Here is a 13,374-nt window from a genome sequence, read left to right as displayed (position 1 = left end):
TTTAAAAGCTGTTGTTGATACTGTATGATATTCTACTAAATAATAATTTTGTAAAAAGAAAGATTATTTACTTATTTTTTGACACTTTTTCAAAGTGTACAAACACTTTTGTGAGATAAAATTTCCAGCACTTTTTTGTTTTTGATTTTTAAAAAATTAAATTTTAATGTTTTAATAAAAATTTTCGTGTAGTTTTGTTAAAAATAGATCATAAATCTTATAATTAAATACCAATTCCGAAATATTAATTCTAACCAATGCATAGGGGCCTATTTCATTGAAAAGTCGTAGGTGTACGAACACTTTTGGGAGCCACTGTATATGATATTTTGACATATATCCGATATTTTCAATAAGCACTAACTAAAGTCTTAAAAATAGTAAATGCGTCCTCAAATCATTCTTTATTTTCTTACATCATTTTTACAAAATGTAGACTTAAAATTAAGATTCCTTCCATTATTTATATGATATTTCATTCTACATTTTAATCAATTTTAATGGAGTTAATTAAGGCTGCTTTACCTACTCACTTTTCTTCTGTTAGCTACTTTTAGTTATAATATGATCCAGAAATAAAAAATATGCATTAGTCCTGCACAGTTGTATAAGACATTTTCTTTTTTTCTGACCAACGTTTAATGTCCAATTAGGCTTTTTTAATATGAATTACAATTGTTACTTTACTAATAATTTTATGAATATGAAATAAAAAAGGAATATTATAGAACTTTGATGCATTAATGATGAATTAATATATCATAAAAATATAGTTCATAACTTTTTGCTTATTTTTTATCAGGGTTGGTTAAAAAAAAATTTTTTTTTCAAAAAAAACCCAAAAAAACTGGGTTTTTTGGTTTAAACCAGGTTTTTTTTGGTTTAAATCAGGGTTTTTTTTTTTTTTTTTTGGTTTAAATACTATTTGCGAGAAAAACAATTAGTTTTCGGAAGGTAATTAAGGTTCCATGTAACAGTTATTCAATAGTCACATTATACCTATTTTCTTGATTAATTAAAGAGATACAGGGGTCTGGCCAGAGCAAATTTGGGTCCGTTAACGGACCCTTCACAAAAATCCGATCAACCAAAACGGACCTTTCACAATATCCCGATCAACCAAAACGGACCCTTCACAAAATTCGGATAAACAAAAACGGATCTTTCACAAATTGTTTATTGAAAGAGCAAATCTCAAATTAAAATAATACGGCATATTTAAAGTTAAATTAAAGTAATCAACTTTTACAAAATCAGCTAATTTTGCAAAAGTAAAAAAAAAAATCCACACTCTTTTGATGCTCCTGCAAGCCATAAATAATTACTACCGCCAAATAAATATAATGCCTGTTGTTGGTTTTTGAAAGAAATTAACAGCTGAAAGTCAGTTTGGTTTATAATTTTGCTTGTTTGTTTCATGCAGCGGTGTTGTTGTAAACTTCTCTGGAAAAGCGTCAACATTTTCTGAATAGGCATAGTAAGCACTTTTGGAACTGATGTGATATACCCCACCCTTGGCGACTTTTTCCTGTTGGCGCCAAGAAAGCGTCGCCAAGAAAACGATGTATGACGACATATGTCATACATCGTTCTTAGCGATGCTTTTTTAGCGCCAACAGGAAAAAATCAGATAAAAAAACATGATCAAAGCACTTCAGAACACAATATATATGAAAACAACATAAAAGCACAACAAAAAACATCACGAATATATGCTTCAAAAATGTACAGGGCCGAGGTTTTTTGTAAACATATTAAAATACAATGAAATAAATTATTGTATTAATTACAAGTCGAAATTAATGCATTAATTGTTTTTTCATCATTTCTCCGGGATACGAGCCCTCGGTCTCATAGTACTTTCGTAATGAGACCTCGGCTCGCCGGCCCAGCCTCGGTCTCATTACGAAAGTACTATGAGATCTCTGGCTCGCCAGCACCGAGCAGAATCCCTCCGACTGTTAATATACATTACAGTCGGAGTATGGTCACAATTATGTATATTTATGTATATTATGCATATTTATGTGTATGTACACCCAAGGGTGGCTCCTTCCGTTCAGTGTACAATAATGACACAGTTTTAAGTGTGAAATATGCACCATTATTGTGCAGATTTATTAATAAAATTCAGCATTTTTAAGAGTTCAACCGAAAGAACTTTCAATTGTTAACATAAAATTCAGTACCTAAAGGAGGCACGTTAATGTCTAAATAATTCTTGGCATCGATGAGAATTAACTTTTAGAACAAAATAACCGAACTATTTTTGTAAAATTAATTAACATACAGTAAAAATAAAGTTAAAAGCTACAAGAACCCCTCAAGGATTTGTAAAAAACAAAGAATTTCCGAAGTGAGAATTTTTATGTGAATTCTAAAATAAAGAACTTACCTTTTTATGGTATAAATCCTCACACTCAGTTCAAAACAAAACATCATCTGACAATGGCGCGTTACAGATACACACCACGTTGGAGTTAACTTTTAATTAACCTTCAAGTTTGAAGAAACTGGCATTTTCTAATGTTTTTACTTCAAAACACAACTACTGAATCTAAACTAACTGAAACTAACACAAAATAAGCATTCCTGTAAGGTATATTGCACAAAACAACACGTATCTCTCCTGCGTAAAACCAAGTAAAGAACCCAAGTAAACAAGTTCGAACAAGTTTGCCTTCGCGTTACCAACCGCAGGTTAGTTTCACCAGGGATGCCATGCTTAAAAATTTATCGCCTCATTGGCGAGAAAAATATTTCAATTTTGTGCAAAAAATCGGATGTCGCCAAATGGGGGGGGGGGGTATATCACATCTGTACCACACTTTTCTCCCCACTCATGATTTAATCATCAATAATAGTCGATTCTCACTAGAGACGTACCGAGTACTCGGTAATTACAAGGTACTTGGCATACTCGGCCAATTTGCCGAGTACTCGGTACTCGGCCAAATTCTGATCAGATACTCGGCCAATACCGAGTAGTTGCAAAGAATTGAATATTGTCCAAGACAGATACCAAAATTTATATTTAAAAAAAAAGCAAGCATTATATTCTGCAATAATTTACAATTAAAATTTATAAGCCAAATTTAAATTTTGAGAATAATGAAGTTTGTAATGCTTCAATGGTATAAATCTTTCTTTTAATGTCCCCAAAGTTTATTAAACTTGTTTATTAAAAATTATGCAAAAAAAGGCAAGTATAGAAAATATGGAATTTTTATATTAAAAATGGATATTTGATACAAACAAAAATTAGTTATAAAAAATATAAAAATATCTTTGCTTAAAAAATTAAAGGAAATAAAACAATGTTAAAAGCACAGTGTAGGAACACTGCAGATACGTGTTTTGGAAGTTACAAGGAATTCCTTTTTCTATGCACAAAATGGGAGCTCGTGGATTTAAAGGCATCCGACAAAAGTTGGATTTTTTTGTTGAATGTCTTTACCTTCTCTAGCTCACATGTTATGCACTGAAAAAGACGTTCCTTGTAAGGGGGGGGGGACATGTGTCTGCAGTGTTCTTGCACATTTGTTTTATCTGCTTAAAAAAAAATTTTATGTTTGGCGGACTAGAACTATAATTGATTGGTATACAGTGAAACCCCTCCTAACGGACACCCCTCTTATGCGGACAATTTTTAATTCCCCAGTTCCAATGCAAATAACATTATTAAACCCCTGTCCTGCAGACACCTCTCTATTGCGGACAAAAAAAATTGTCCTTTTAGTGTCCGCATTAGAGGGATTTTACTGTAATTTGCTTTAATTCCAACTTGATTAATCATACCTTTTATTTATTTATTTTTAATTTTAAAAATCATTTTTTGGTAAAATTTTTGACAAACAAAATTGTTTATATAATGCGTAATTTAATTTCACTAGGAATTTAGTTTTAAAAACTATTATATGGACAAGGAGGTCTATACTACTATTCCAATAAGTTCAAAATTCATCACATGTGTGTCGGTGGTTCTTGTTAAAACATAATTGGTACTTGGTAACTCGGCCGAGTCGTGAAAGGCCGAGTACTCGGTAACTCGGTACTCAGCCGAGTAGTGAAAGGCCGAGTACTTGGTACTCAGCTACTCGGCCAAAGTGCTACTCGGTATGTCTCTAATTCTCACTAATGCGATCCCACTTACAGGAAAGGGCTATAACGCGAGTTTTTCACGAGTAAAGAATTTTAGAGCTAACGCGAATTCCTCATTGACATCACGATTTTTAGCCTACTTTCCCAGTAAAAGTCAAAAAAAGAAGAAAAAAGCATGAAAGAAGGCTCAATGCATCTTAAAAATATCGTGAAAAACAAAAAAATATCAAAAATAATGCCCTCCCATTGATCATTCATTTTGTGCAACTTAAAGTATTTTACGTGAAAAAGACAACTTTTTTTATTTTTTAAAAACAGTAAAAGTTCAGTTCTTTATGTGAGAAACTGTAATATATAGTTGAGGAATACTTTAAAGCAGTTTAAGGGGTGTTTAACAGTGTCTAAAAGAATTTGGTATGTTTCTAAAAAATTGTATACGTACATTTCTCTACAACGCGAAATTTCGACTTATGCGAGGAGTTTTGAAACGCATCCCTCGCGCAGTCGGGACTCGACTGTACAACAAAATGAATTTAGAACTGCAAAGGATAGTATGGGTGGGGCGGATGTGATCGCTTCAGATAGGGTTACAAAATTCAAACTTAACGCCACTTAGCATCTGGCGGTGTAATGTTTAACTGTTTATCGCCACTTAGTGCCTGTGGTGCGATGTTAAACTGTTATTTTGGGAGAAAGTTATATGGGTTTGGTTTTTCGATGCTAAAAAGGATAATAAACTTTAAATGCACTTTTATTTACCGTTTTTTTTCCTATAGATGCCTACATTTTGAAAAACGCAATCTTTTTACATCCAATATGAGAATCATATTTTATTCTTTTTTTCAAGCTAACTTCGCTTTATTAGGATGCAAATAAATGAAAAGTCTCTTTATTTTTGTAACAAAGCTTATCTCAAGTTTTAAAAGTGAAATACCATTTTCTTTTATGAGTCAATAATTAAAATGCTGAATCGATGGTTTATTTTATTTATTTATTTATTTTTGCTTCAACTGTGTCCAGATATTAATGATATGTTTATCATAGGACCCTAAAATGCAATTCAAAAGTAATTTTAACAAAAATATTTATTTTACAAGCCGTTTTTATACTTTTGATGCCTTCACTTTGAGGATTGCAATCTCTTTGCATCCGCTGTGGAAATCTGATTTTTCGAATTTTCGATGTTTAGTACGCTTAGTTAAGAGGTAAACAAATAAAATGTTTTTTTATTTTTGTTAAAATCACGGAGTTCATAAGGTTTGAACGAAACTGTGCTCTTAAATAGTGTCTTGGGCTAAAAAGTTAAATTCTGAACCCCTGCCTGAATTTTTTTTTTTACAGTTATTTTAAATACTAGACAAATAACATTTCTAGTATAATTTAACATGATGCAGAATGGTAGATAAATATTGATACTTGAGGGGTGCCCATCTCCCAGGGAGCGATGCCCCCCCCCTCTCCCCAAATACTAGAAAAACACTCAAGAATGATATTCTCAACAGAAAAGAGAGAAATCACTCAATTTAAGTGTCAATGATGCAGTTTCCACCATCTCAAGAGTCTAAACTTTCGTTTTTACAAAAAAAAAAAAATTTTTTTTTTGCAAAATTATTTGATTTTTCACAAAAAAAAATCATTTTTCACAAAATTATTTGATTTTTCACAAAAAACGGACCCTGTGAAAAATCCTGGACAGACCCCTGAGATAAGAACAAAATCTTGTAACTAAATTAAATAATTAAAATAGCTTTCTGCGGGGAAATATTGATTGAAATGCTTGACTTGATTAACATATTAGTATGCATGTATATATATATAGACCCTTTATGATACAAAATACTTCAAGAAGTGGTTGTGATGCGGGTTAAGATAAAATGTAATGAAGATCCAAGAAAGAAGCTTTATAAAACCAACGTAATATGAATAATTATCGAATAAAGGTAAAAGTTATATTTTTAAGCATAATCTTTTCAAAAGAACAATTTTCATATTTTTTCTTTCTGATCTTACATAATGCTGATTTTTATATACACAATGTCGCAAATATTGAAGTAAAGCAAAATGTACAACAGTACATGATTGAACAGTCAAAAAATTGATTGCTGTTGTACTGACAAAGTTTTTAAAAAAAGTGCTGCTCTATATTCGACTCCGTTCTTATTTTGGAAAGACTTGGAAAAGATATCGACTATCGCCGAAACAAAGAACCAAATCAAAAATACAAAAATTGGATTAACATGGCTTAAATTACAGCTTATTTACTGGCATACATGTTGCATCCAGCATTGAAGTTTAAAAAATATTAAATACAAACTCTTTAGAACAAATAATTGTGTAGCAAATTTTATTTCAAGAAAATTTTTTTGACAAAAATGTTATATCTTCTGCAACAGTGACTGAGTGGTGGAAAAGCCAGGAAAATGAATTTGAAAAATGCAATGCAACCGTCTTTAAAAGTCATCAACCTTACTAAAACCAGCTTCAGAAAAGTGCAGTGCATAAATTTTCGTTATTTAGATATCATAACTCAAAAATTGATTAGGCTCTGGAAAAGCTTCAAAACTTGCTTTTTGTTCAAAGTACTAAATAATATAAAATAAAGGTCAAGATTTATGGTCGCCACTCGCCACGTGGCGACTCAGTTTTCAAAATTGGGGACCCCAAAAAATTTCTACAGTCGCCAACTTTTTTTGGGGGTTATTTTTATTTTAAATCCCAAGAAAAGAATTCCACACCACTTCACAGATGCATCAGTAGAATATGGATTCACCGATAGAGACTTGACTCCCACTGAATGTTGTTTATTTTACAAAGCTTGCATGTTCTTTCTCACTGCCTGCCTGTATGTTGTTTATTTTACGTTGCTTGAATGTTCCTCTCACGCGATTCAGGCCATGTAAAATAAGCAGAATACAGTTAATTAGGAAGCCATTTGCACAAGATTAGAGGTTTGCTCCTTTGTCTTGACTCTTTGTTTTTCAAGTAATTAGCATACTATAATCATGATTTCAAGAAGAAATCATTATATTTTAGATTATATTTCAGATTAATTTTGATTATGCTTTCAAAGTAATTACCTTTTCACGTTTTTAGTTTAGTTGCTCAAATGGTATATTAAATTGAAACTTGATTCTTTAATATTGTATTATACACCGCCTACGATTATACGAAGCTTTTTTTTTCTTCAGGCTTATTTTAGAACCTGCAGATTATAGACCGCTCGCGGATGATACGCAGGAAAATACGGTTATTAAACAGGGTTCATACTCTCCGGGAAAACCTTTAATTGTCAGGGAAATTTCAAATTTTGCCACAAAAAAAATTTTTTTTTCCAATTGACTTTTGTACCTTGAGTTCTAATCTTCGTTTTTATCAATGTTTCCTGAAAAAAAAATGTAAAAGTTTTGAGGCAAAATGACGCTGGCAATAAAATAAAAAAGGCGACCCCCCCCCCCAAAAAAAAAAAAAAAATCCACGGACGCCATTTTTGCCCATCAAAAGTTCCAAAGAAAAAAATTCCTAGGGTGAACAGGAATTATGCACAAATTTAACGGGAGAAGAACATTTTCCTGCATCCAAAGCACAAGCCTGCAGATGATAGGGTCAATATGGAAAATCGTTAATCGAAAAGTCTTTTCAGCTACGAATGAAACGTAGTCGCTATTTTTGGTCATTCATAAAATGGAAGTAGACACGATCATTAAATGCCTAAGTTTCCAAAAACAAAGCAGGCTCGGATGTTTTCTTTAACTGCAAACTAATAAAAACAACGCAAAATGTGCTGCAACTTTTTTTTTTTTTTTAATTTTATTTTAAATATCTAATTTTCTTGAGAAATAAATTTTGTTCTTAAAACTTAATCTTATTTTCATTACCTTGGACGCAAATGTGCTAAAAACGTTTCAACTGAATTGTAGTTTCACGAAGATTTATTATTTTTAAATTGTTTTCATGCTACAAATTCAAAAAATTATTTCTTAACTTTTGTCGTAGCCGCCATACTTGGTCATTCCAAAGATGGCAGTACACAAGACTTTTTACGCACCTCAGTTTCCGAAAATGGCATCGGATGTTTATTGCAATGCAAACTATTGATAACAACGGAAAATGTGCTTTTTTTTTTCCGGGTAATTCGTAATTATTTTCTGGAAAAATGCGAAATTTTATCTCCAGAACATTTTTTTAAATTCTAATTGATTTAGACGCTTATGTGCTAAAAACTGATTATTTTGTCTTAATTGTAGTTTTTTAAGGTTAATTATTATTTATAACTACTTTTATGCTACAAATTCAAAAATTTACTCATTATCTTAAATTTTTTACTTAGTCGCCATATTTGGTCGTTTGCGAGATGGAAGTAGACAAAAATTTACAAAAACATAATTAGATGTTTATCTCAATGTCTATTGAAAGCAAATGTACAAAAATGAAAATTTTTAATTTTAATGCAAGCATCCTTTATATGCAAAAGGGGGAAAAAAACTGATTATTGGCATTGGCCTATGATTGACGGATGTTGACTTTTGTTAGAATGCATTATATGGTATGCCCATCGATTCAACAAGTTAATCATATTTCTTTGTACTTTGCTCAATATGTTTTGTGTTACATACTAAGAAGGAAATAAAAAGAAGAATTGTAAACCAAAAGCGGAGAAAGAATGCTGCCGATTACAGCAAAACGCTAATATGCATGACATGTGGCATCAAAGAAATGCTAAAATAAGTTGAAAGTACTTTGTTTTAAACATATAGTAAACAAATAAAAACAATTTTGAACAAAATGTTTAAAAAAAACTTAAATTGTGACAGAATTTTTTTTTTTTTTTAAATCCAAGTTCTTTTTTATATTATTATTTTGCAAGTGGAAAAGTTTCAGTTCTTATGCATTGCTGCTTTGAACAATTTTGACTATTTTGAAAATATTGTTACTTAACCTAATTTTGTTTGAAGCGAGTAACCTGGAATTTTCTAAAAAATAACCTGGAAAACCTGAAAAAGTCAGGGAATTTTTTTTAACCAAAAGTGTATGAACCCTCTATTACTTTTTTCAAATTCTTTTTCTAAAACAGTTTTATGTTTTGCTTTAAATCTTGTTCTGAAAGCATGAAAATATTATGCAAATTTTGGCTCTTCAAAAGTGAAAAAAAAAAAAAACTATATTGTATGTTTTTTTTTTTACATAAACCCTCGAAGGTAGTTCCGATCCTATTTGATTCCCAATTAACTCAAACAGCCTTTATTCTGAAAATTGTCAAAATAGGAAGACAAATTATTTAATTTAATGCTTGAAAAAGCAACTTGTTTTTAACCGCAAAAAGCCCACCCCCCGCGCGCCCCGTTTTAACATTCCTTTGCCATAAACAATGTTCCATGTTGTCCCATAAATCCTGTATTTCATTAAAAATCCTATACATTATTAAAAATAGAAAGAAAAAAAACTACTTTACTATATTTCTATAAACCATATCTTATATTTCTGCTGTGATGTGAACGCTAATACTCAGATCGATTAGGAATACGTTCCATTGAAAATCGTTTAAACAACGGGGGCTAGTTTCTATATTTATTCGAATAACTGTTGTAATTTTTTAATCTTCCATCGCATCAAATTAAAATATAAGCCAAATAGCCAGTCCTTTGATCGTTTTCCCTTCTTAGTCATCCTAACATGGAGACGCTGCGTATGGAACGTAGTCGCCATGTTTGGTCATACTCTTAGTTCAAATAATGCAAAAAGAATGGGGTTTTTTCAGAAATGTATTCTTGGTAAATGCCAAATTGTATATTACTGGATTAGATTTGTAGTTAATTATTTTTATGCCAAAAAAAAAAATAATAATAATCTTATTTATTGAAAAAATTCAAATTATATGTTTATCCAATATTTTTTCTATTTCCTTCGTGCTAATTTTCTTACAGTTAATTCTTTTCATTAAACGAGTTATACCTGAAAAGTGCATGTTGATTTTTACTGCCGTGGCATTTGCAATGATTTACAAAAGGATTTTAAAGGAATTTGTTGTTGTTTTTATGGGAAATCCTTTTTTTTTCACTGTGAGACCACGGTACTGTCTGTGTACACTACTTTATTTTTGGTTTAATGATTTTTTTTTCTTATGAAACTTAAAAATGGGTGGAATGCACCATTTGTTTCAGGAACTCCCAACCTTCACCCAATGCCTCTTATATTTCCATGATTAATATAATTTATATTTCTTGTTAGCATTCCTTTAGCATCAATTTCATAATATTTGTTTCAAAAAATACAAATTGATACCCCCTGCCCCCCCCCCCATTCTTGTACTAGAGTGCTGTTTTTGAAACCCGGTAAAACTGGTGGCCACCAAGTTTTTTGAGTCTAGTGGCCATTGGCCACTTGAAAATTTTCTGAATCTTGAGGTCTAATATAAAAATAATATTAATTTATAATGTAAAAGTTGCCATGTATTTATGCATATGTTATTGTGGTGTAAAGTTGATTTTATGTAATTGTAAAAAGATTTATACACAGATTTATGAAATGAGTTAAATACATTACATATACAGGGTGTCCGAAAAGTCCTCGACACATAACAATGGTATTTTAGGTTAAATGTGACAAGGACTGTTCACCTGCAGAACAAATCTTAATTTTTAGGTGCAAACAATTAAGTTAGATTGTTGATTACTATACAAGTCAAAGTTAAAATTCCAGGAAAGTGCAAATAAATGGTCAAAAATGTCACACCCCTGCAACAGGAGTGAGCAATATAATGGATTGAATCTACAATAAAAAATTCAATCCTTAGTAAATCTTAACTAATCATGCAAATTAAGCATAATGATGGAAGTTGACTGAAATCTGCTTTATGGTACATATATGAAATAAAAAATATATTAATATTTTTTTTCGATTAAAGCTTGTATAATACATTTTGCAGAAGCAACTTTGCAATTTTAGTATTTATCTCTGCAACTTAGCTAGGAACTTAGTATAAATGGAATTTTACATTTTTCAATATGAGTGGGGAAATCAATGTAAACCTGTAAAATGGTTTTTTTTTTTTTTTTTGGCTTTTTCTTCAAAAAAAACATTTTTAAAAAAAACCAACTGGTTTAAACCAACGTGCTTTAAACCAAACAACCCTGTTTTTTATTAATAAATGGACAGTAATACAATGATTACCGTAGTTGCAAAAATAAATATCGAAAATATCATGATATTTTCAAAATAAAAATTGGATATATGTAGTGATATATATCGGCGAACCCTGGTCGCAATAATTTATGTTTGACTTGTTTCAAAACACTTATAGACACTTTTCCCCCAGGATCAAATCTATATAAAGGAGAATTGATCTTTTTTCCTAATTTTAGTTTTTCTTAAAAATATTTCAATGCATAATAAATAAGTTTTAAAAACGGAATAATATTTTGAAGGGGAAAAGATGTTCCACACATGTAACGTGAGTTGTTTAACAATTGATGCAAACAAAAACTTACAAAAAAAAAGGGGGGGATCAGTCTCCACTACCACTTTTCTGTAATTATAAGAAATATAAAAAAACTTAAACACCCCAGTCCAAACCAGAAGAAATGAAACTATTTGCACAAAAAAAGCATTATAAAAACTAACAAGCCAAGTACTTGAATATTTTGAATTAAGAATATCCTTATCCAAACATTTTAAAAATATACAAATGACGCAAATATTTGTTTAAATTGATTTAGAACACATATAAATGAAGCATTTTTGACACATTTTAGGAAGAAAACGAACATTGTGTGAGCGATCGAAGTACTAATGAAAAATATTTATGGATAATATTGGATATGGATATTACACCTGCGAATCCAACTATGTCATATAAACAATTACCTTTCTAGGGGGCGGCTGCATTTTAACACTCATTTTTCTTCAGATTTTGATTCAATACATCTACTAAACAATTTTTTATAGTTCAGCAGTCATTGGTCTCCGACTTCAAAACAGAAATTCATCGGAGAAAATCCAGCAGAATTCCATGAAAATAACTTTAGAGTTACAATACGAAACTTGTTAGTGTAGAATGTTTCCACTAAAAGCGCTGATGTTTACTTTGGTTATGTTCGGATTTCGCTACCGGTCAACCGATGACTAACCTGGCCTACGTTCCAAAATCTCAACAGGTAGCAACGTCAAGCGGTCGACCGATGACTATCAAACTAACCGCAGCGTTCTATGATCAACCGGTTACCGTTATAAACTGTTGATTGTATGAAATAAACCGCCAGCTCAGTCATTTCCAGCCGAGGACTGCAGTTTCGTGCTTATTAGCACTCATCAGCACGGCATAGGAAAGTCACTGAGCTGGAGATAGAAACCCTCTTAAGGAAACCAAAATTTGCAACTCCAGCTGTCGAGTACGCTACCTTGCGGTGATTTACAAAATTAAAGAAAAAGGTAAAACATTGCGTTCCACGTGTGTCTATTGAGGTAAACATAACAGCAAGTTATGAGTATTTATTAACGCATTTTCGCATTCGATGTACATTTCTTTCAGCAACAGAAATTGTTTTGTCCCTAAATGGTATTCTCTAGCTTCTCAAAATAATGTTAGTTTCCATAATTTTCCCCTAAGAAGTAAGTTGGTTGTCGTAAATAGCGAAAGTGCAAGCAGAAAAAACTATGGATTAATAAACTTCGCATGGCATGAAAGTAACAACAAATACGCTCGTCTGTTCAAAGCTTTTTTTTTTTTTTTGAAAGAGGACAAAATTTTACCAATTAACAATTTCTTTACTGTTTTGTGTGAATTTGTATACGTATTAATTTTTTTTTTCTAAATCTCGATTTGATAGCATTAGCTGAGGAATCAAGCTTTCATTTCCGCCTTATTAAAAAAATATTTTAACTAACCTTATTTCATTACAGCATTTTGTTGGAATGGACAGTATGCAAAAATATTCTTGGACATAAAATGAAAACTGTTAAACCAAGAAAGAACGTTTAGATTTTGAACTAGCAAAAGCAAAAGCTAAGAATTTTAATCGCTAAAACAAAGTGCGCCAACTTTACTTTACCACTCACATTATCAGCTGAATAGTTACGCGAAGTATAACCATTTTTATTTTGAGTGAATAAAAACGGTGGGAAGATGCGGAAGATAACAGATTTCGAAAAGTTAGAAGAAATAAAGAAAAGATAAATTAAAAAGAAACTTACCACCATATACCGTGAGAATTTTATTGATGATTTGCATATAGCATGACAGAGTTAACGGTCTAGGAAGATTGGGCGCCATTGTTTCCG

At 31.3% G+C, this 13,374-nt stretch overlaps 1 protein-coding gene across 1 annotated transcript in view; it reads right to left on the bottom strand.

Annotated features, from left to right (window-relative positions):
• Positions 1-12,097, bottom strand: part of LOC129232328 (protein nervous wreck-like) — a 36,557-nt gene extending 24,460 nt beyond the window's left edge. Inside the window, exon 1 of the mRNA XM_054866484.1 lies at positions 11,962-12,097. Within this exon, the coding sequence (XP_054722459.1) occupies positions 11,962-11,994 (33 nt within the window). The 5' untranslated portion in view covers positions 11,995-12,097. The remainder of the gene's footprint in view (positions 1-11,961) is intronic.
• Between the last annotated feature and the right edge of the window lie 1,277 nt (positions 12,098-13,374).

This window comes from Uloborus diversus, unplaced genomic scaffold (assembly GCF_026930045.1).
Source record: "Uloborus diversus isolate 005 unplaced genomic scaffold, Udiv.v.3.1 scaffold_1150, whole genome shotgun sequence".
NCBI classification, from domain to species: Eukaryota; Metazoa; Arthropoda; class Arachnida; order Araneae; family Uloboridae; genus Uloborus; species Uloborus diversus.
This window is presented reverse-complemented; position numbering and strand designations above follow the sequence as displayed.